This window comes from Entelurus aequoreus, linkage group LG06, assembly GCF_033978785.1.
Source record: "Entelurus aequoreus isolate RoL-2023_Sb linkage group LG06, RoL_Eaeq_v1.1, whole genome shotgun sequence".
In the NCBI taxonomy this organism is placed as follows: Eukaryota; Metazoa; Chordata; class Actinopteri; order Syngnathiformes; family Syngnathidae; genus Entelurus; species Entelurus aequoreus.
The window spans coordinates 32,196,887-32,221,859 of NC_084736.1; the positions used below are offsets into that span (position 1 = coordinate 32,196,887).

Here is a 24,973-nt window from a genome sequence, read left to right on the forward strand (position 1 = left end):
TTGTTTCAACTTTGAATAGTGTTGACTCAGGAATCGTGTTAAATAGAGAATCGTGTTGCATCAAGGATCGTGTTGAATGGAGACTCGTATTAAATCAAGAATCGCGTTAAATCGAGAATCGGGAATCGCGTTGACTCGAAAATGTGTTCCAATTTTGAATAATGTTTAGTCCAATTAAATAGAGAATTATGTTGACTCAGGAATCGTGTTAAATAGAGAATCGTGTTGCATCAAGGATCGTGTTGAATGGAGACTCGTATTAAATCAAGAATCGCGTTAAATCGAGAATCGGAATCGCGTTGACTCGAAAATGTGTTCCAATTTTGAATAATGTTTAATCCAATTAAATAGAGAATTATGTTGACTCAGGAATCGTGTTAAATAGAGAATCGTGTTGCATCAAGGATCGTGTTGAATGGAGACTCGTATTAAATCAAGAATCGCGTTAAATCGAGAATCGGAATCGCGTTGACTCGAAAATGTGTTCCAATTTTGAATAATGTTTAATCCAATTAAATAGAGAATTATGTTGACTCAGGAATCGTGTTAAATAGAGAATCGTGTTGCATCAAGGATCGTGTTGAATGGAGACTGGTATTAAATCAAGAATTGTGTTAAATCGAGAATCGAAATCGCGTTGACTCGAAAATGTGTTCCAATTTTGAATAATGTTTAATCCAATTAAATAGAGAATTATGTTGACTCAGGAATCGTGTTAAATAGAGAATCGTGTTGCATCAAGGATCGTGTTGAATGGAGACTCGTATTAAATCAAGAATCGCGTTAAATCGAGAATTGTGAATCGCGTTGACTCGGAAATTTGTTCCAATTTTGAATAATGTTTAATCCATTTAAATAGAGAATTGTGTTGACTCAAGAATGGCGTTGAATAGAAAATGGTGATGCATCGAGAATTGTGTTCAAATTGGAAATCGTGTTGATTCAAGAATTTGTGGGAATTGTAAATCGTTTGAATTGTGAATCGTGTAGAACCAAAGATCTTGTTTCGTCGAGATTTGACTCTGAATTGAATCGTCACTGCAAGAATCTGAATCAAATAAAATCGTGAGTAAATGTAAAATTCACATCTCGGGTGAATTTCCCGGAAAGGATAGCTCATGTCTACAAAAACTAAGGACATATTTTAGTGTCTCCATCCATCCACTTTCTACCGCTTATCCCTTTCGGGATCGTGGGGGTGAAGTGAATTGAAATGAATTATATTTATATAGCGCTTTTCTGTAGTGACTCAAAGCGCTTTTACATAGTGAAACCCAATATCTAAGTAACATTTAAACCAGTGTGGGTGGCACTGGGAGCAGGTGGGTAAAGTGTCTTGCACAAGAACACAACGGCAGTGACTAGGATGGCAGAAGCGGGGATCGAACTTGGAACCCTCTAGTTGCTGGCACGGCCACTCTACCAACTGAGCTATACCGCCCCGGGTGCTGGAGCCTATCTCAGCTGCATTTGGGCGGAAGGCGATGTACACCCTGGACAAGTCGCCACCTCATCGTAGGGCCAACACAGATAGACAGACAACATTCACACTCACATTCACACACTAGGGACCATTTAGTGTTGCCAATCAACCTATCCCCAGGTGCATGTCTTTGGAGGTGGGAGGAAGCCGGAGTACCCGGAGGGAACCCACACAGTCACGGGGAGAACATGCAAACTCCACACAGAAAGATCCCGAGCCCGGGATTGAACTCAGGACCTTCGTATAGTGAGGCACATGCACTAACCCCTGTGCTTTTAATTTTAGTGTATTAATAGGATAAGAAATTTGCATGAAGTGGGCGTGGTCTTTGTGCAAAAGCATGGAGTTATTATGGGATGCATCGTGCTGAATTTGTACACATTTGACTGAAATTTCACTTTTTAATAATCACCGGAGGAAAGTTTCCAACTTAGAAAACGAGAAGTTAGTGAAGGTCAATCTTTCAAAGTCCACCATTTGGCCTGAGGGCAGACCGCTGAAGGATTGACGAGTACTACCCCATGAATACTTAATACTCTCTCAACATGAAATACTTCATTAAAAAAAACACGTTCAGAGAGAGTAATGTGCGAGGAATGTCAGTCAGCTGGGAAACAACAAACTGTAGATATGTACACATACATACGCACATACATATAAACTACTGGATATGTCTGATACTGGCTCTTTAAGATGATCATGCAGCTCTTGCACAACAATGGCCGTGGATACACATGGAACAATAATAAATAGGGGCGTGTCCTTCACACTTAGAACGGCCGGTAGTTCCAGAAACTGGAGAAGACGGATATCTGCGGGGACAGGAAGATCTTCGGTCAGTCCTGGCTAACGATGAAACCCTTCCTGCAGTAATTTGAGTTACTCCGTTACAAAAAATAATCCATGAGTTTTCTTTGGCGCGAGAAATCGTATTTAATGACAAAGCTAAAAGCGCAACGTTACTGTAGTTATTAGCGCTAATCGCTGACCCGCTGACATAAGCTACCTCCGGAGGTGTAACGTTTAACGGTATTATTGAAGTCTACACTACCGTTCAAAAGTTTGGGGTCACATTGAAATGTCCTTATTTTTGAAGGAAAAGCACTGTACTTTTCAATGAAGATAACTTTAAACTAGTTTTAACTCTAAAGAAATACACTCTATACATTGCTAATGTGGTAAATGACTATTCTAGCTGCAAATGTCTGGTTTTTGGTGCAATATCTACATAGGTGTATAGAGGCCCATTTCCAGAAACTATCACTCCAGTGTTCTAATGGTACAATGTGTTTGCTCATTGGCTCAGAAGGCTAATTGATGATTAGAAAACCCTTGTGCAATCATGTTCACACATCTGAAAACAGTTTAGCTCGTTACAGAAGCTACAAAACTGACCTTCCTTTGAGCAGATTGAGTTTCTGGAGCATCACATTTGTGGGGTCAATTAAACGCTCAAAATGGCCAGAAAAAGAGAACTTTCATCTGAAACTCGACAGTCTATTCTTGTTCTTAGAAATGAAGGCTATTCCACAAAATTGTTTGGGTGACCCCAAACTTTTGAACAGTAGTGTATGTCGTCGTACTCTCAGGGCCTTCAATCGATGGAAACCGGACTGTTCAGTTTGTCTTCAGAGACGTTTATTCTCTCATCCAAGTAGGCTTCATGGCTTCGTAATCATAGACTCGATTGGTCACATCGAGTCTTTATTTGATCATTGATAAACCGCAGTAAAACGCAAGACGGTTAGTATTAAAGTTAAAGTTAAAGTACCAATGATTGTCACACACACCTAGGTGTGGCGAAATTATTCTCTGCATTGACCCATCACCCTTGATCACCCCCTGGGAGGTGAGTGGGCAGCAGCGGTGGCTGCGCCCGGGAATCATTTTTGGTGATTTAACCCCCAATTCCAACCCTTGATGCAGAGTGTCAAGCAGGGAGGTAATGGGTCCCATTTTTATAGTCTTTGGTATTACTCGGCCGGGGTTTGAACTCACGACCTACCGATCTCAGGGCGGACACTCTAACCACTAGGCCACTGAGTCCATTACCCATGGAAATAAAAATAATTGTAAAACCGTGATTGATAAACACACTTTGATAATATCCTGGAAAACAAGGCTAGCGCGCTAATGGGTAACTAGCTAGCTTAAATGTTAACATGAAAACAAGACATTAAATGTACCTTGTCTTTGAGCTGCTGACAGAGCTGCAGTGAGATGGTGAAGAAGACCAAGGTGTCGTTGAGCCAAGGAACAACACACTCCACCTTGTGAACATGGCTGACTTCAAAGCGGTTATTGTTGAGCTCACTGTGGAGGGAAGATAGAAGACAAAATAATAATTATTTGTGATTTAAATGGAAGTTGTGGGCCATCTTTGTGCAACCAGAAAGAGCTTTTCTAACCTGGCTGTGACCCGTTTGGAAAAAGTTCCCTCATAATTACTATACCAAATAATACATGACGAGAATCGGTTTGAATCAATAATCTATTCTGAATCGAATCGTCACTCCAGGAATTGGAATTGGATCGAAACGTTAGGCGCGCCTCTACTGTACTTACAGTATTAACACTTTTTAGGGCGCAACAACAAACAAACAAAAACACCAAAAGCTACATACTACTGCCATTTAATGTCTTGGACTTGCAACTGTAATTACAACAAAAAACATAATAATAATAATAATAATAATAATACCTGGGATTTATATAGCGCTTTTCTAAGTACCCAAAGTCACTTTACATGTAGAAGTTTATTCACAAAAAACATATTTATCAACACACAAAAGTACCCAAAATGTATACCGATTGTTATCGATTTTTTAGGTAAGGGGAATTGGTTCCGTATCGGTTCAAAGTGAACGGTACCTATTCCTAATGGGTGACATGTTTTGGTTCTCAAAGGGACACACACACGGTTTCATAACACGTCCATGTTTCTGTACGCTGTGACCCATCACAAACCATGAATTCATCTGTAACATGCTGACATGAGAATAAAAAGTGGTTGATACTGGACAAGACCGGAACTTACAACATGGCTCCAGGACTGTGTAGCACCGAGCTGCCAGAAGGCTTGAAATACTGACACAAAGACCAAACAGAGGTGTTAGAATGCAACTTCCTGTTGGGAAGCTCACGTTGATTCCTACCTTGGTGGTGCTGGACGGCAGCACGTGGAGTTGGTAAACTGTCAGGCAGAGTTTACTCAAGTTGATGTAGAAGTTCACCATCACATCACCGGGCATCGGAGGAGTGAACATTTTCTACAAGGAGGACAAGCATGTGACCACGTGTTAGGGCGTGTGGGGGGAAAGGCCACAAAAAGTATTTGGTCAGTTTACCATAGCGCACCAGTGTATAAGCCACACCCACTACATTTGAAAATAAAATGTTTACATATGTTAGTCTTAACCACTAAATTAGGAAAACAAATTTGGTTTCCATATATCAGCCGCACCCACTAAATAAAAAATAAAACAAAACAAAAACAGGTTCCATATATTAGCAGCACCGGACTATAAGCCGCACCCACCAAATCTCAAAAGAAAACATTATTTTCCCATGTATTAGCCGCACCGGACTTTAAGCCGCACCGACCAAATGTTTACAAAAATAGTTTTTTTCAGTTAGCCCCACCGGACGACAAGCCGCACCCACTAAATTCTACAAAAAATTGTTTTTTTCACATGTTAGCTGCACTGGACTATAAACCGCACCCACTAAACCTAAAAAAAAATCCCCCCATATAAGCAGCACCCACTAAATAGTAGAAGAAAATAATATTTTTCCATATATTAGCTGCCCCAGACTATTAGCCACACCCACCAAACAAAACAAAAAAAACAAACAAACACAAAAAAAGGTTTCCATATAAAAGTTCAAGTACCAATGATTGTCACACACACACTAGGTGTGGTGAAATTTGTCCTCTGCATTTGACCCATCCCATTGTTCACCCCCTGGGAGGTGAGGGGAGCAGTGGGCAGCAGCGGTGGCTGCGCCCGGGAATGATTTTTGGTCATTTAACCCCCAACTCCAACCCTTGACGCTGAGTGTCAAGCAGGGAGGTAATGGGTCCCATTTTTATAGTCTTTGGTATGACTCGGCCGGGGTTTGAACTCACAACCTACCGATCTCAGGGCGGACACTCTAACCACTAGGCCACCTACTCAGTGGCCTCAGTTAGAGTGTCCGCCCTGAGATTAGCCGCACAGGACTATAATTTTACAAAATGTTTTCTTCTTCATATGTTAGCCGCACTTTACTATAAACTGCACCCACTAAACTTTTAAAAAAAAAAATCCCCCCATATATGCCGCACCCACTAAATTTTAGAAGAAAATATTTTTCCATATATTAGCCGCACCCACCAAATCTCAGAAGAAAAACATTATTTTCCTGTATATTAGCCCACATTTTTACAAACATTTTTTTTCATATGTTAGCCCCACCAGACTACAAGCTGCATCCACTAAATTCCACAAAAAAAAAAGTTTTCCGGACTATATGTTAGCCACACTGGACCATAAACCGCACCCACTAAACCTAAAAAAAAATCCCCCATGTAAGGCGCACCCACTAAATTTTAGAAGAAAATATTATTTTTCCATATATTAGCCGCACCCACTAAACACACACACAAAAATCCCCCCATTTAAGCCGCACCCACTAAATTTTAGAAGTAAATATTTTTCCATATATTAGCCACACCAGACTATTAGCCGCAACCACCAAACACAAAAAAAACCAAACAAACAAACAAAAAGGTTTCCATATATTAGCCGCACCGTGTATAACAAAAAATCAAAAATGTTTTTCATATGTTAGCCGCACTGGACTTTAAACTGCACCCACTGAACAAACAACCAAAAAAACAATCCTCCCATATAAGAGGCACCCACTAAATTTTAGAAGAAAATGTTTTTCCATATATTAGCTGCATCCGACTATTAGCCGCACCCACTAAACAAAACAAACAAACAAACAAAAAAGGTTTCCATATATTAGCCGCACCGTACTATAATTTTACAAATGTTTTCATATGTTAGCCGCACTGGACTATAAACCGCACCCACTAAACTACAAAAAAAATAAAATTCCCCCATATAAGCTGCACCCAGTAAATTTTAGAAAAAAGTAATATTTTTCCATATATATATTTTTTTCTCTAAAAAAAATTAGTGGCCGCGGCTTATAGCCCGGTGCGGCTAATATATGGAAAGATCCTATTTCCTTAACAAATTTGGTGGGTGTGGCTTATAGTCCGGTGCGGCTAATATATGGAAACATTTATTTTTTTCTCCAAAAATTTGGTGGGCGCGGCTTATAGTCCGGTGCAGTTAATATATAGAAATTAATATTTTCTTCTAAAACTGGTGGGTGCGGCTTATAGTCTGGTGCAACTCATATATGGAACCCTTTCTTTTTTTCCTCGAAAATTTGGTGGGTGGCTAATATGTGGAAAACTTTTTTTCCTCAAAAAATGTTGTGGGTGTGGCTAATAGTCTGATGCAGCTAAAAAATGGAAAAATTTTATTTTTGCGGTTAAAATCCAGCTAATATATGGGAAAATATTTTTCCCGAAAGCTTGGTGGGTGCGGCTTATAGCCCAGTGCGGCTTATACAGGTATATGAGAAAATATTTTTCCTTAGAGCTTGGTGGGTGTGTCTTATAGTCCAGTGTGGCTAATATATGAGAAATTTTTTTCCCTTAGAGCTTGGTGGGTGCGTCTTATAGTCCAGTGTGGCTAATGTATGGAAAAATATTTTTCCTAAAGCTTGGTGGGTGCGGCTTATCATCCAGTGCGGCTAATATATGAGAAAATATTTTTCCTTAGCGCTTGGTGGGTGCGTCTTATAGTCCAGTGTGGCTAACCCCTCACCTCCCAGGGGGTGATCAAGGGTGATGGGTCAAATGCAGAGGATATTTTCGCCACACCTAGTGTGTGTGTGACAATCATTGGTACTTTAACTTTAACTTATAGGGAATATATATGGGGGAAAAAATTATTTTCTTCTAAAAACTGGTGGGTGCGACTTATGATCTGGTGCGGCTAATATATGGGGGGGGGGAAAAAAATTTCTTGTCAAATTTTGTGGTTGCCGCTTATAGTCCAGTGCGGCTAATATGTGGAAAACTTTTTACCCCTATAAAAATATTGTTGTGCGACTAATAGTCTGGTGCAGCTAATAAATGGAAAAATTATATTTTCTTCTAAAATTTGGCGAGTACGTCTTAGTACTTGCGTGTTTGTCTCTGTGCGATATAGAAAATGACTATATCGTGATATTCGAGTACCGTATTTTTTGGACTATAAGTCGCTCCGGAGTATAAGTCGCACCCGCCGAAAATGCATAATAAAGAAGGAAAAAAACATATATAAGTCGCACTGGAGTATAAGTCGCATTTTTTGGGGAAATTTATTTGATAAAACCCAACACCAAGAATAGACATGTGAAAGGCAATTTAAATAAAGAATATTGAACAACAGGCTGAATAAGTGTACGTTATATGACGCATAAATAACCAACTGAACTTGCCTGGTATGTTAACGTAACATATTACGGTAAGAGTCATTCAAATAACTATAACATATAGAACATGCTATACGTTTACCAAACAATCTGTCACTCCTAATCGCTAAATCCCATGAAATCTTATACGTCTAGTCTCTTACGTCCATCCATCCATCCATCCATCCATCCATCCATCTTCTTCCGCTTATCTGAGGTCGGGTCGCGGGGGCAGCAGCTTAAGCAGGGAAGCCCAGACTTCCCTCTCCCCAGCCACTTCGTCCAGCTCCTCCCGGGGGATCCCGAGGCGTTCCCAGGCCAGCCGGGAGACATAGTCTCTTACGTGAATGAGCTAAATAATATTATTTGATATTTTACGGTAATGTGTTAATAATTTCACACATAAGTCGCTCCTGAGTATAAGTCGCACACCCAGCCAAACTATGAAAAAAACTGTGACTTATAGTCCGAAAAATACGGTATACGTTCTCACGCAGTTGCTTTTAGCTGCGGGCATTACACTATAGGCGTTTCTCACTCTTTCTTGTCTCTCCTTCTCACAGAGACATAAAACAAGCGCACCTTCTTACATACGTCACATACTGTCGCGCGTGCAACGTCATACGCCCTCACGGAGCAGAGAGGTAGCGACATGGGTAACGTTAGCTGCGGTGCTAGCGGAGCGGTGCAAGTGGTAATACGAGAGAGAGAAAGAAGGTGCGAATCTGGTAACAAATGAAGGAAAAATGAATTCCCAAGAAAAACAGCATTGGGTCCATCGTCTGGCGGTGGTTTGGCTTCAAGCATATGTCAAATATGCGGCAAAAGCGCTGCCACAAAAAGTTGCAGCACTGCTAATTTGTAGCATCATTTGAAAAGTCACCCGCAAGAGAATAAGGAGTGCTTGAAACTCCGCATGTCAACATCTCCGTTCGGTGCCATACCCTCAAAATGCCGAAGCAACCATTTCCAGATCAACACCGTATGAAAAAAATAGTCAACAGAAGGAGATGACGTACACTATTTGATTTCCTATTATGCAGCTAATTTTTATTTGACAGTTATTGAAATATCTTGTGTGACATCATGCACAAAAGTGCACTTTGTTTTAAACCATTGTAGTGGCGTTCTGTACAAAAAGTGCACTTTAATTTAGTGTTGTTTTGATATGTCATCTTAGTGACATCATGCACAAAAGTGCACTAATAGCTTGTTCTTGCACTTTCTGTTTTGGAAATGACATGAATGTTTGTGCCACTGCTTAATAACTGTTTAATAAATACAGTTTTGGTGAATTGACTTAGTTGTGATTTCCCTCTCTGCATGAAAGTTTAAAATTAGCATATATTAATGCAGTATGAACAAGAATGTTTTAATGTAGACACATAATATCATCATACTGCTGTGATTATATGCATCAATTGTTCATTCAAGGCTAAGGCAAAATATCGAGATATATATTGTGTATCGTGACATGGCCTAAACATATCGAGACATTAATAAAAGGCCATATCGCCCAGCCCTAGGCTAATGTATGGAAATCTTTCTTTTTATTCTCTAAAATATAGGGGGTGCGGCTTATAGTCTGGTGCGGCTAATATGTGGAAAGATATTTTCTTCTGAAATTTGGTGGGTTCGGCTTATAGTCCAGTGCAGCTAATATATGGAAAAATATTTTCCCCCCGAAAATTAGTGGGTGCGGCTTATAGTCCGGTGCAGCTAATATATGGACACATTTTTTTTTTCTAAAATGTAGTTTGTGTGGCGGTGTGTTCTGTAGTTTGGAAAATAAAGTAGTTTAAATATTGTGTTGATATTGTTAAACTCACCATAACAATATCGAATAATTTACAGTTAACACATGTGATCGGTATCGACATCAGTTGATCTCACACATGGATGATCGCTAGCACGAGCGGCAGAATGAATCCCTAGTGGACTTTAACTTTTCCAAGCAACAGCAGCTCTACGTGTTGGTACCATCAGCCCGCTGGTGGCCAGCTCAGGCAGCGTCATGGATGCCGGGGTGGTGAGGCGGTTTCGTGCGCGTGTCAGCTGCAGCATCAGAGCGTCCATCAGCTGCAGAAGTAAACATCTGTATCAGCGCACGTCTGACGGTTGCTGTCAACAACAGACCTTGTTCACTTCCGCCCCCGTCTTGAAGTGGTAGCTGTCGTCATGGCTGCTCAGCAGCTGAAGAGCCTGGGTCACATGGTTGCGAGCGTCCTGGATCTGACACGAGGACACACAAGTCAGTTCAGTGGTGAATAAAAACATGAACACTCTTTTTGCACCACTGACAAGTCAATGTCTGCCAGGATTAGTAGTGTTGTTGTTGAAGGGGAAGTGATTAATACATTGCCGTATGCTTAAAATGATCAAAATAGTTAAATATTACAAGTTATTATGAATATTACTACATTACATATATACTTACATCATGTGTATATTACATGTTATTATGAATGTTAATATATTACATATATACTTACATCATGTAAATATTACATGTTATTATGAATACTACTACATTACATCTATATACTTACATCATGTATATATTGCATGTTATTATGAATCTTACTACATTACATATATACTTACATCATGTATATATTACATGTTATTATAAATGTTACTATATTACATACATACTTCCATCATGTATATATTACATGTTATTATGAATGTTACTATATTACATATATACTTACATCATGTATATATTACAAGTTATTATGAATGTTACTACATTACATATATACTTATATCATGTATATATTACAAGTTATTATGAATGTTACTACATTACATATATACTTATATCATGTATATATTACATGTTATTATGAATGTTACTACATTACTTCAAAAGCCTTCTCAAAACACACCTCTTCAAATCTGCTTTTAACGTGTGATTAGTGTTCTGTGTCTTGTAAAGTCCCGTCTTGTAAATGTCCAGTGCTATTATGTATTTTACAATGTACTGCTTTTATATTTCCTGTATTTTATATTATTACTTTGAACTGTTTTATATTTGAATTTTGTATCCTGTAAAGCGTCTTTGAGTACTCTGAAAAGCGCTATACCAAATAAAATGTATTATTATTATTATTATTACATATATACTTACATCATGTATATATTACATGGTACTACGAATATTACTACTTTATTAGTATATACTTACAGCGTGTATATAAAACCTTAATGGAGGTTTTTAGAGTGCTTTATAGGCGGAATAGAGTGACTCGACATTGGCTCCATTGTTAGCTGACTTTTGCTAGAGTTTATTTACGATTTAGAATGCATAAAAAAAGAAAAACATTAGTTCTTATCTTACATAAGGATTGTGAATGGTAGCCAAAATTTTAAAAAAAAGTGCAGTTCCCCTTCAAAGACAATGAAGAATAAAGAAAATGATCTGTCTAAGGTAATTAAAAAACTTTGATTAATAATGATTAATTACGGGCAAAATGTGATTAATACTTTTTGTCATATGTTTTGAACACCTCCACTGACTTACCTGCTGTAATTTCCACTGCTTGTCATCCCTGAACTGGAAGTGCAGCACCTGGCTGCTCTTTGTCACCTTCAGATTGATGTCCTGTTTCCAAAGTCAAAGAAACAGGAAATGTTGCAGTGTCAAATAAGGAATACAGTGATGATATGAGTGTTAATTAAATAAGGAGTACAGTGATACTGTCAGTGTCAAAAAATGAGTACAGTGATACGGTCAGTGTCAAATAAGGAGTACAGTGATACTATCAGTGTTAAATAAGGAGTACAGTGATAATGTCAGTGGTAAATAAGGAGTGCAGTGATAATGTCAGTGGTAAATATGGAGTACAGTGATAATGTCAGTGTCAAATAAGGATTACAGTGATATCATCAGTGTCAAATAGGAGTACAATTATATTGTCAGTGGTACCTAAGGAGTACAGTGATTCTGTCAGTATCAAATAAGGAGTACAATACTGTCAGTGTAAGATAAGGAGTACAATACTGTCAGTGTCAAATAAGGAGTACACTGATACTGTCAGTGGTAAATAAGGAGTACAGTGACACTGTCAGTGTCAAATAAGGAGTACAGTTATACTGTCAGTGTCAAATAAGGAGTACAGTGATACTGTCAATGTCAAATAAGGAGTACAGTGATACTATCAGTGTCAAATAAGGAGTACAGTGATATTGTCCGTGTCAAATAAGGAGTACAGTGACATTGTCCGTGTCAAATAAGGAGTACAGCTATACTGTCAGTGGTGAATAAGGGGTACAGTGATACTGTCAGTGTCAAATAAGGAGTACAGTGATACTATCAGTGTCAAATAAGGAGTACAGTGATATTGTCCGTGTCAAATAAGGAGTACAGTGACATTGTCAGTGTCAAATAAGGAGTACAGTTATACTGTCAGTGGTAAATAAGGGGTACAGTGATACTGTCAGTGTCAAATAAGGAGTACAGTGATACTGTCAGTGTCAAATAAGAAGTACAGTGATACTGTCAGTGTCAAATAAGGAGTACAGTGATACTGTAAGTGTCAAATAAGGAGTACAGTGATACTATCAGTGTTAAATAAGGAGTACAGTGATAATGTCAGTGGTAAATAAGGAGTACAGTGATAATGTCAGTGTCAAAATAAGGAGTACAGTGATATTATCAGTGTCAAATAAGGAGTACAATTATACTGTCAGTGGTACCTAAGGCGTACAGTGATTCTGTCAGTATCAAATAAGGAGTACAATACTGTCAGTGTAAAATAAGGAGTACAGTGATATTGTCAGTGTCAAATAAGGAGTACACTGATACTGTCAGTGGTAAATAAGGAGTACAGTGACACTGTCAGTGTCAAATAAGGAGTACAGTTATACTGTCAGTGTCAAATAAGGAGTACAGTGATACTGCCAGTGTCAAATAAGGAGTACAGTGATACTGTCAGTGTCAAATAACGAGTACAATGATACTGTCAGTGTCAAATAAGGAGTACAATGATACTGTCAGTGTCAAATAAGAAGTACAGTGATACTGTCATTGTCAAATAAGGAGTACAGTGATGCTGTCAGTGTCAAATAAGGAGTACAGTCATACTATCAGTGTTAAATAAGGCATACAGTGATATCGTCAGTGCCAAATAAGGAGTACAGTGACATTGTCAGTGTCAAATAAGGAGTACAGTTATACTGTAGGTGTTAAATAAAAAGTACTGTGATACTGTCAGTGTCAATTAAGGAGTACAGTGATATTGCCAGTGTCAAATAAGGAGTACAATGATACCGTCAGTGTCAAATAAGGAGCACACTGATACTGTCAGAGAACAACAAACTAACCGCCTGAGTCAGCACTTCTCCCTGCAGTGTCAATACTCCTTTCACCTGATCCATACTGCAAAATAACACCTTTGTTTTATTTCAACAGCACAGCAATGTGATCGTCTCATTGTGAGGTTAGTAACATTTAGTACACTTGATGTAAACAAGCAGTATATTGATGTAAACATGCAGTATATTGATGTAAACATGCAGTATATTGATGTAAACATGCAGTATGTTGATGTAAAAATGTAGTATGTTGATGTAAACATGCAGTTTATTGAAGTAAACGTGCAGTATATTGATGTAAACATGCAGTATATTGATGTAAACAAGCAGTATATTGATGTAAACAAGCAGTATATTGATGTAAACATGCAGTATATTGATGTAAACAGGCAACATGTTTATGTAAACGTGCAGTAGATTGATGTAAACGTGCAGTACATTGATGTAAACATGCAGTGTACTGATGTAAACATGCAGTATATTGATGTAAACATGCAGTATATTGATGTAAACATACAGTATAGTGATGTAAACATACTGTATAGTGATGTAAACATGCAGTATAATGATTTAAACATGCAGTAAATTGATGTAAACATGCAGTATATTGATGTAAACAAGCAGTATATTGATGTAAACATGCAGTATAGTGATGTAAACATGCAGTGTATGGATGTAAACATGCAGTTTATTGATGTAAACATGCAGTATATTGATGTAAACATGCATTGTATTGATGTAAACATGCAGTATATTGATGTAAACACGCAGTATATATTAATGTTAACATGCAATGTTTTGACGTAAACATGCAGTGCATTGATGTAAACATGCAGTGCATTGATGTAAACATGCAGTGCATTGATGTAAACATGCGGTATATTGATGTAAACATGCAGTATATTGATGTAAACATGCAGTATATTGATGTAAACATACAGTATATTGATGTAAACATGCAGTCTATTGATGTAAACATGCAGAATAGTGATGTAAACATGCAGTATATTGATGTAAACATGCAGTTAAGTGATGTAAACATGCAGTATAATGATTTAAACATGCAGTAAATTGATGTAAACATGCAGTAAATTGATGTAAACAAGCAGTATATTGATGTAAACATGCAGTAAATTGATGTAAACAAGCAGTATATTGATGTAAACATGCAGTATATTGATGTAAACATGCAGTATATTGATGTAAACATGCAGTATAGTGATGTAAACATGCAGTGTATTGATGTAAAAATGCAGTATATTGATGTAAAAATGCAGTATATTGATGTAAACACGCAGTATATTGATGTAAACACGCCGTATATTGATGTAAACACGCCGTATATTGATGTAAACATGCAGTATATTGATGTAAACATGCAGTATATTGATGTTAACATGCAGTGTATTTAGGTAAACATGCAGTGTATTTATGTAAACATGCAGTGTATTGATGTAAACATGCAGTATATTGATGTAAACACGCAGTATATATTAATGTTAACATGCAATGTATTGACGTAAACATGCATTAAATTGATGTAAACATGCAGTGTATTGATGTAAACATGCAGTGTATTGATGTAAACATGCAGTATATTGATGTAAACATACAGTATATTGATGTAAACATGCAGTAGATGATGTAAACATGCAGTATATTGATGTAAACATGCAGTTAAGTGATGTAAACATGCAGTATTGATGTAAACATGCAGTGTGTTGATGTAAACATGCAGTATATTGATGTAAACATGCAGTAAATTGATGTAAACATGCAGTAAATTGTTGGAAACATGCAGTGTAATTATGTAAACATGCAGTATATTGATGTAAACATGCAGTATAGTGATGTAAACATGCAGTATATTGATGTAAACATGCAGTGTACTGACGTAAACATGCAGTATATTGATGTAAACATGCAGTATATTGATGTAAACATGCGGTATATTGATGTAAACATGCAGTATATTGATGTAAACATGCAGTATATTGATGTAAACATACAGTATATTGATGTAAACATGCAGTCTATTGATGTAAACATGCAGAATAGTGATGTAAACATGCAGTATATTGATGTAAACATGCAGTTAAGTGATGTAAACATGCAGTATAATGATTTAAACATGCAGTAAATTGATGTAAACATGCAGTAAATTGATGTAAACAAGCAGTATATTGATGTAAACATGCAGTAAATTGATGTAAACAAGCAGTATATTGATGTAAACATGCAGTATATTGATGTAAACATGCAGTATATTGATGTAAACATGCAGTATAGTGATGTAAACATGCAGTGTATTGATGTAAAAATGCAGTATATTGATGTAAAAATGCAGTATATTGATGTAAACACGCAGTATATTGATGTAAACACGCCGTATATTGATGTAAACACGCCGTATATTGATGTAAACATGCAGTATATTGATGTAAACATGCAGTATATTGATGTTAACATGCAGTGTATTTAGGTAAACATGCAGTGTATTTATGTAAACATGCAGTGTATTGATGTAAACATGCAGTATATTGATGTAAACACGCAGTATATATTAATGTTAACATGCAATGTATTGACGTAAACATGCATTAAATTGATGTAAACATGCAGTGTATTGATGTAAACATGCAGTGTATTGATGTAAACATGCAGTATATTGATGTAAACATACAGTATATTGATGTAAACATGCAGTAGATGATGTAAACATGCAGTATATTGATGTAAACATGCAGTTAAGTGATGTAAACATGCAGTATTGATGTAAACATGCAGTGTGTTGATGTAAACATGCAGTATATTGATGTAAACATGCAGTAAATTGATGTAAACATGCAGTAAATTGTTGGAAACATGCAGTGTAATTATGTAAACATGCAGTATATTGATGTAAACATGCAGTATAGTGATGTAAACATGCAGTATATTGATGTAAACATGCAGTGTACTGACGTAAACATGCAGTATATTGATGTAAACATGCAGTATATTGATGTAAACATGCGGTATATTGATGTAAACATGCAGTATATTGATGTAAACATGCAGTATATTGATGTAAACATACAGTATATTGATGTAAACATGCAGTCTATTGATGTAAACATGCAGAATAGTGATGTAAACATGCAGTATATTGATGTAAACATGCAGTTAAGTGATGTAAACATGCAGTATAATGATTTAAACATGCAGTAAATTGATGTAAACATGCAGTAAATTGATGTAAACAAGCAGTATATTGATGTAAACATGCAGTAAATTGATGTAAACAAGCAGTATATTGATGTAAACATGCAGTATATTGATGTAAACATGCAGTATATTGATGTAAACATGCAGTATAGTGATGTAAACATGCAGTGTATTGATGTAAAAATGCAGTATATTGATGTAAAAATGCAGTATATTGATGTAAACACGCAGTATATTGATGTAAACACGCCGTATATTGATGTAAACACGCCGTATATTGATGTAAACATGCAGTATATTGATGTAAACATGCAGTATATTGATGTTAACATGCAGTGTATTTAGGTAAACATGCAGTGTATTTATGTAAACATGCAGTGTATTGATGTAAACATGCAGTATATTGATGTAAACACGCAGTATATATTAATGTTAACATGCAATGTATTGACGTAAACATGCATTAAATTGATGTAAACATGCAGTGTATTGATGTAAACATGCAGTGTATTGATGTAAACATGCAGTATATTGATGTAAACATACAGTATATTGATGTAAACATGCAGTAGATGATGTAAACATGCAGTATATTGATGTAAACATGCAGTTAAGTGATGTAAACATGCAGTATTGATGTAAACATGCAGTGTGTTGATGTAAACATGCAGTATATTGATGTAAACATGCAGTAAATTGATGTAAACATGCAGTAAATTGTTGGAAACATGCAGTGTAATTATGTAAACATGCAGTATATTGATGTAAACATGCAGTATAGTGATGTAAACATGCAGTATATTGATGTAAACATGCAGTGTACTGACGTAAACATGCAGTATATTGATGTAAACATGCAGTATATTGATATAAACATGCAGTATATTGATATAAACAGGCAGTATATTGATGTAAACATGCAGTGTATTGATGTAAACATGCAGTATAGTGATGTAAACATGCAGTATATTGATGTAAACATGCAGTATACTGACGTAAACATGCAGTATATTGATATAAACAGGCAGTATATTGATGTAAACATGCAGTGCATTGATGTAAACAAACAATTTATTGATGTAAACAAGAATTTAGAGATGTCCTTACGTTGAGCTGCCCAGGATGAAGTTCTCCTGCTTGAGTGGACTCTCCAGTCCTGGCATCAGCATCGAGAAACGTCTTGACGCTTCCTGTTGGAAAGCAAAACAAAATGCATCGTTAGAAGAACCAAAAGGTGTAAATGAAAAGTTCTTCACCTGAACTTTTTCTAGTATAGAGGTGCCAACATAAATATAATCACTGGATTATTCAATTTAGTGGAATATTCTTAATTATATGTGACCTACTTACACTTTAACAGCAGTACACCTTGTCATAGTATCCATGTGATCATCTCAACAATTATTTATTATACATACACACACACATATACATACATACATACAAACCCCGTTTCCATATGAGTTGGGAAATTGTGTTAGATGTAACTATAAACGAAATACGATGATTTGCAAATCATTTTCAACCCATATTCAGTTGAATATGCTACAAAGACAACATATTTGATGTTCAAACTGATAAACATTTTTTTTGTGCAAATAATCATTAACTTTAGAATTTGATGCCAGCAACACGTGACAATGAAGTTGGGAAAGGTGGCAATAAATACTGATAAAGTTGAGGAATGCTCATCAAACACTTATTTGGAACATCCCACAGGTGAACAGGCAAATTGGGAACAGGTGGGTGCCATGATTGGGTATAAAAGTAGATTCCATGAAATGCTCAGTCATTCACAAACAAGGATGGGGCGAGGGTCACCACTTTGTCAACAAATGCGTGAGCAAATTGTTGAACAGTTTAAGAAAAACCTTTCTCAACCAGCTATTGCAAGGAATTTAGGGATTTCACCATCTACAGTCCGTAATATCATCAAAAGGTTCAGAGTACCAGGAGAAATCACTGCACGTAAGCCATGATATTACGGACCTTTGATCCCTCAGGCAACAAAAAGTGACATCAGTGTGTAAAGGATATCGCCACATGGGCTCAGGAATACTTCAGAAAACCACTGTCAGTAACTACAGTTTGTCGCTACATCTGTAAGTGCAAGTTAAAACTCTACTATGCAAAGTCAAAGCCATTTATCAACAACACCCAGAAACGCCGCAGGCTTCGCTGGGCCCGAGCTCATCTAAGATGGACTGATGCAAAGTGGAAAAGTGTTCTGTGGTCTGAGGAGTCCACATTTCAAAAATGTTTTTGGGAACTGTGGACGTTGTGTCCTCCGGACCAAAGAGGAAAAGAACCATCCGGACTGTTCTAGGCGCAAAGTTGAAAAGCCAGCATGTGTGATGGTATGGGGGTGTATTAGTGCCCAAGGCATGGGTAACTTACACATCTGTGAAGGCACCATTAATGCTGAAAGGTACATACAGGTTTTGGAGCAACACATGTTGCCATCCAAGCAACGTTACCATGGACGCCCCTGCTTATTTCAGCAAGACAATGCCAAGCCACTTTTGCAATGTGTTGCTGCCAATAAATTCTGAGTTAATGATTATTTGCAAAAAAAAAAACAAGTTTCTTAGTTCGAACATTAAATATCTTGTCTTTGCAGTCTATTCAATTGAATATAGGTTGAAAAGGATTTGCAAATCATTGTATTCTGTTTTGATTTACCATTTACACAACGTGCCAACTTCACTGGTTTTGGGTTTTGTATTTCTACATGACATATTGACTCTTCACTTGATGATCAAATATTTCTACTTGATGATCAAATATTTGTAGGTGACATATTGACTCTTCACTTGATGATCAAACATGCCAATGGCCCACAGTCTACATTAAGACATAGTGCATACATGTAGAAGAACCCCTAATGTTCACATCTCTCCTACCCTCAGGACATCTTGCAGCTGCTTTAGAACGGCGTGAACTTCTTCCTTTAGAAGCCACTTGAACTCATCCTCCTGCCAAAAGAAGAATATTCATAATAATAATAATAATAAAAAAACTAAATATGATGGAACATTTATTTAAAAAAACTTAATATGATGGAATCATTTATTTTGATTGTAAGATACATCCTCAGATGCACTGGGACACATCCTCAGTGATGTGCCTGAGATCACCGGGGGTTTCGGGTCTTTCAACATCATACCCCCTCCCTCAGGTGACCCAGCCAGGGTTGATCAGACCCCAGCTTGTGTCCCAGTAGCATTGGCCCACAGTTCGCTCCTCCTGATCCAAAGCCATCTAGAGGCTCTCTCTGCTGCCTCCATGGTGGTCTTGACGGCCTTCCTTTTCCTATCACCTGTGATGCCAAGTAGTGTGAACACCTTGCACAGTGAGCGGCCAGCAAAGCCTCTACACCCCACTTCGATGGGCTCACAGCATGCCCTCCAGCCTCCTCTGCGGCATTGCTCGACTAGCTCCTGGTACTTTGACCGCTTCCGCTCCTTTGCCTCCTCAATGCGATCCTCCCAAGGAACTGTCAGCTCTATCAGTAGCACCTGCCGTGAAGATACTGATGTAAGCAAGATGTCTGGCCTCAACGAAGTTGTTGTAACATAGTCTGGAAACTTGAGCTGCTTGCCCAAGTCCACTCGAAGATCCCAGTCCAATGCTGAGGTGAGGAGCCCGGCTGCTGGTTTGGGCTGTGACTGTGGCTGCTCTCCAGCCCTGACAAAGGCAATTCTCCTATTGCCAAGTTGTTGTTTGCTGCTGTTGTTTTTGGCCACGGCTTTAGCTATGGCTTCAGCAACGGTCTTCAGCACTTGGTCGTGCCGCCAGCGGTAGCGGCCCTCCCCCAGAGCTTTAGAGCAGCTGCTTAGGATGTGCTCCAGCGAGCCTTTCCTGGAGCACAGCACACAGGCTGGAGAGTCAATCATGCCCCAGAGATGGAGATTGGCTGGGCTGGGTAGGACGTCGTAGACAGCTTGAACCATGAACTTAATGCGCTGGGGTTCAGCCAGCCTGACCTCAGACCAGGTCACCCTCCTCTCCAGTGCACCCTCCCACCTTGTCCATGCTCCCTGCTGCTGCATACCCACCATCCTGCTGGTTCGTTCCTCCTCAACCTCTGCACGCACCTCCTTCAGGACTAGCTGGCGTTTGTCTTTACCACGTGCCTTCTCATAGTGAGGTTGGGGGAAGGCTCCCAGCCCAGCACGGCCTTAATATGATGGAACATTTATTTTTAAAAAAAACTTAATGTGATGGAAAATTTATTCAAAAAAACTTAATATGATGGAACATTTATTAAAACAAGTTAATATGATGGAACATTTATTGAAACAAATTATCATGATGTAACATTTTTTTTAAAACTTAATACAATGGATTATTTATTTAAAAAAAACTTAATATGATGGAACATTTATTTAAAAAAAGTTAATATGATGAAAAATGTATTTTAAAAAACTTAATATGATGGAACTTTTTTTTTTTTTAAATTAATATGATGAAAATTTATTAAAACAACTTAATATGATGGAACATTTATTGAAACAACTTATCATGATATTCTTTTTTTTTTAAAACGTAATACGATGGAACATTTATTTAAAAAAACTTAATATGATGGAACATGTATTTAAAAAAACTTAATATGATCGAACATTTATTAAAACAACTTATCATGGTGGAACATTTTTAAAAAAAATAATATAATGGAACAATTATTAAAAAAAAGTTAATATGATGGAACATTTTTTTTTTTTTAACTTAATATGATGGAACATTTATTTTAAAAAACTTAATACGATGGAACATATGTTAAAAAAAACTTAATATGATGGAACATTTATTTAAAAAAAACTTAATGTGATGGAGCATTTATTCAAAAAAAATTAATAAGATGGAACATTTATTAAAACAACTTAATATGATGGAACATTTATTAAAACAACTTATCATGATGGAACATTTATTAAAAAAAACTTAATATGATGGAACATTTATTTTAAAAAACTTAATATGATGGAACATTTATTTAAAAAAAAATTAATATGATGGAACATTTAAAAAAAGTTATCATGATGGAACATTTATTTAAAAAAAACGTAATATGATGGAACATTTATTAAAAAAACGTATTATGATGGAACATTTATTTAAAAATACTTAATATGATGTAACATTTATTTTAAACAATTTATATGATGGAACATGTATTAAAAGAACTTAATATGATGGAACATTTATTTAAAAAAATGTATATGATGGAACATGTATTAAAAGAACTTAATATGATGGAACATTTATTTAAAAAAACTTAATGTGATGGGACAATTATTTAAAAAAACATAATATGATGGGACATTATTTAAAAAAACGTAATATGATGAAACATTTATTTTAAAAAACTTAATATGATGGAACATTTATTTAAAAAAACTTAATATGATGAGACATTTATTTAGAAAAAACTTAATATGATTGAACATTTCTTAAAAACAACTTAATATGATGGAACATTCATTTAAAGAAACTTAATATGATGGGACATTTATTTAAGAAAAACTTAATATGATGGAACATTTATTAAAAAAGGACTTGATGGAGAGCAATGACTGGACCAAAACTAAAGATGTGATGCATGCAATGTGCAATGCTAAATTTTTATTTACAGAAATATTTTATTAAAAAAGGAACATTTAAGTTTGCACTTCATTCAGTTAAATTGTGGAGTTTATTATTTATTTGCATGCGATGTACAATACTACATTTTTATGTACAGAAATATTTGACTTAAGTGCAATGATACATTTTTATTTACAGAAGTATTTTATTCAAAAAAGAACATTTAGGTTTGCACTTCATTTAAATTTTGGAGTTTATTTATTTGCATGCAATGTGTAATGTGCAATGTTACCTTTTTGTATATAAAATTATTTTATTCAAGACCGAATATTTACATTTTCCTTGTATTCCTCTCAATGTTGGAGTTTGTTATTTATTGCATACCATGTGCATTTTTACTTACAGAAGTATTTTATTCAAGACAGAATATTTACGTTTTCCTTGTATTCATCTCAATGTTGGAGTCTATTTACTGCATACCATGTGCATTTTTATTTACATAATTATTTTATTCAAGACAGAATATTTAAGTTTACATTTTATTCTTCTCAATGTTGGAGTTTATTATTTATTGCATATCATGTGCAATGCTACATTTTTGTTTACAGGCATATTTTATTCAAGACAAAACACTTAGCTTCCAAATTAAGTTATTTATTTAGTCCCTTGTAGATTATTCTATAAAAATTGGAATTCATACCAAGTCTAAAAAACTACTTTATAAAAATCAGACTTTTTATTCCGAAGTGTTAATGTCTATGTCACGTGTCCTGTAAGTTGTGGCTTTGTTTTGTCTCATTTTTATCAAATAAAGGCAACATTTGTTTAGTATGATTTCTGTCATTTGTATGTTTATTTAAAAAATTGGAGAAAAATCCGTAAATCGAATAATTACAATTTTATGGTTTTATTTGTATCGGCTTTGAAAATAAAAAAGGGCATCTGCAAAACGGTTGCGAAGTCACTTTGATTACAATCCCTTTAAAATGCTATAATTGCATGTGCACGCAGGATGACAAAAATATGACGATTATGAATAAAATAAAGTGTAAAAAAAACGAGTGATGGGAGTTATTGGACATTCGTTAATGTTCTTTCGCGGTGACGTCATTGCAAGGATGTTTGGTGACGGCGCCTGGGCCGAACTAACCTCCTGCACCTGCTTTCTAATAGTTTTAACATTTAAAACGACATTAAACGACACATTTGACCACATGAGTGTGGCTTTAAAAGACACCATGATGCAGCTAACAAGGAGCTAGCTTGAGGCGCTGATCCTTAATCGATTTCCCACTCACCAGCACTGCTCTTTCCACTTGACTGGCGGACGACATTTTCGGTAATTCCGTCACGGATCTTTGAGAATTCAACATTTTGTTGGTCCGAAGGCGACAAAACGTCTGCAAGCACCTCGGAACACTTGCGGGGATGTAAACAGTAAACACGCTCCTAGCTTAGCGGATGAGCTGCTGCCTTCGTGGGACGTGGGAAATTCTGTTTTCCGAATCGAAGTGACAGAACGTGGCATATTTTGGGATCACAGCACCTATGTTTAAATGTCCGTTTGCACTTAAAACGTACCTTTTTGTACTCTACCTGGCCATTTATGTTGTTTCTACTGGCTTAACTTTGAAGTTGGCGTACATTTATTGAATCTTGCAATCTGACACGCCCCCGTAGAAAATAGATTGCGGGCAGCCGCGAACGCAACAATGTTGGTCACAGGTTTACAATTATAGGGTCCGCCCACTTCGCGCCTTATCGGGAGAACTTCCGCTGCAATCCCGAAAATGTGAGCACTGGTTAAGCAACATTAGTGCTGTGCTGTTTGACTCGTAAGAAAACACGTCAAAATAACTTTATATTCCCTCTATATGTGTTCTTATTTGTAATTAGTCAGTAGGTACTTATGTTTTGTCAGTTATGTAAAAAAATGGCACAACCCATAAAAAATTGTTTTACATAATTCAACACATGGTGGACATGTGAGCCTCATTCTAATGTTTGGGCTCAGACCAAAGTAATACAAGTTAATAAAACTAAAAACTTTTTTTTCTGAGCAAAACATCAAACAAAGCTCCTAATTACATTAAATTATATCTAGGTGCACCATTATTGTATCCAAAATAATTTTAAAATGGGGGTTAAATGTCAATGTAAGACAGAGCACTTTGTATTGTTAGCCCCTTCCTGCTCAGTCACTGTAAAACTGTCATCCCTGTGATGTGCAGTCACTAAAAAATGAAACATTTTTATGAACTCAGCTGCTGACGACCTTCGAGTTTAAGTTTAATGTTAATTTGAGGTGCAGCCGTTGTTTATATTCGAGCAAATATTGAAAAAAAGGCAATCCATGCATGTTTGTAATCAGGAGAGGATTTATTAAACAGCACAAAAGCCTTGATATTATTTCCACATGTACACAAAAAAATCATAACATCCCCAAAGTCAAATATTTCTTCTTAAAATGGATCCAATTGAATAATAATTCCGCTAACACAAACCAATAATATTGTTGCTTTGAAGAGTCGGAACCAAAAGTTATCATTCAGTAACTTGAAGATATAAAATATTTTGTCCTTAATGTGATATTATTTACATTTGTTACACTGCATGATGAAGTCAAATGTCAAACCTAGAAGTCGGTAATCACCCTGAAACCTTAAATAAGCATGCATAATGATTAGGACATTTACAGTTCAACCTGGTTCAAACATTGTCACAATATTGTTCTTTTTATGAGCTTCTGTCATTTGCTTGGTCATCAAACTTCACTTCCACTCCCACACAAGAAATAAAGCAACATGTTCATGACTTCTGTTAGTAGTACCTGCTCTGATCTAAGAAATATATCAA

At 36.4% G+C, this 24,973-nt stretch overlaps 1 protein-coding gene across 2 annotated transcripts; it reads right to left on the reverse strand.

The window, feature by feature from the left end:
- rogdi (rogdi atypical leucine zipper) lies at positions 1-23,943 on the reverse strand. 2 transcript variants are annotated; one of them, XM_062050537.1, is made up of 11 exons: positions 23,699-23,943; positions 19,432-19,503; positions 17,636-17,718; positions 13,331-13,385; positions 11,529-11,609; positions 10,139-10,234; positions 9,983-10,081; positions 4,639-4,752; positions 4,521-4,570; positions 3,670-3,796; positions 1-2,295 (listed from the first exon to the last, which is right to left on the reverse strand). In XM_062050537.1, the coding sequence occupies exons 3-11, from the start codon at positions 17,695-17,697 to the stop codon at positions 2,254-2,256; spliced, it is 726 nt and encodes a 241-aa protein (XP_061906521.1). In that variant the 5' UTR covers positions 17,698-17,718; positions 19,432-19,503; positions 23,699-23,943; the 3' UTR covers positions 1-2,253. The 2 variants fall into 2 exon arrangements, with proteins under 2 accessions (XP_061906521.1, XP_061906520.1); XM_062050536.1 differs by lacking the exon at positions 23,699-23,943 and adding an exon at positions 23,416-23,692.
- Positions 23,944-24,973: the final 1,030 nt, after the last annotated feature.

What these genes read in the sequence shown, in the direction of transcription:
- rogdi (XM_062050536.1), bottom strand. Translation starts at nt 23,490, where the DNA reads ATGTTGAATTCTCAAAGATCCGTGACGGAATTACCGAAAATGTCGTCC. An exon ending in TGGCCACCAGCGGGCTGATG is followed by an intron (nt 4,753 to 9,982) that starts GTACCAACACGT and finishes TCCTCCTTGTAG; the next exon opens with AAAATGTTCACTCCTCCGAT. An exon ending in CACAGTCCTGGAGCCATGTT is followed by an intron (nt 3,797 to 4,520) that starts GTAAGTTCCGGT and finishes TTCCCTCCACAG; the next exon opens with TGAGCTCAACAATAACCGCT.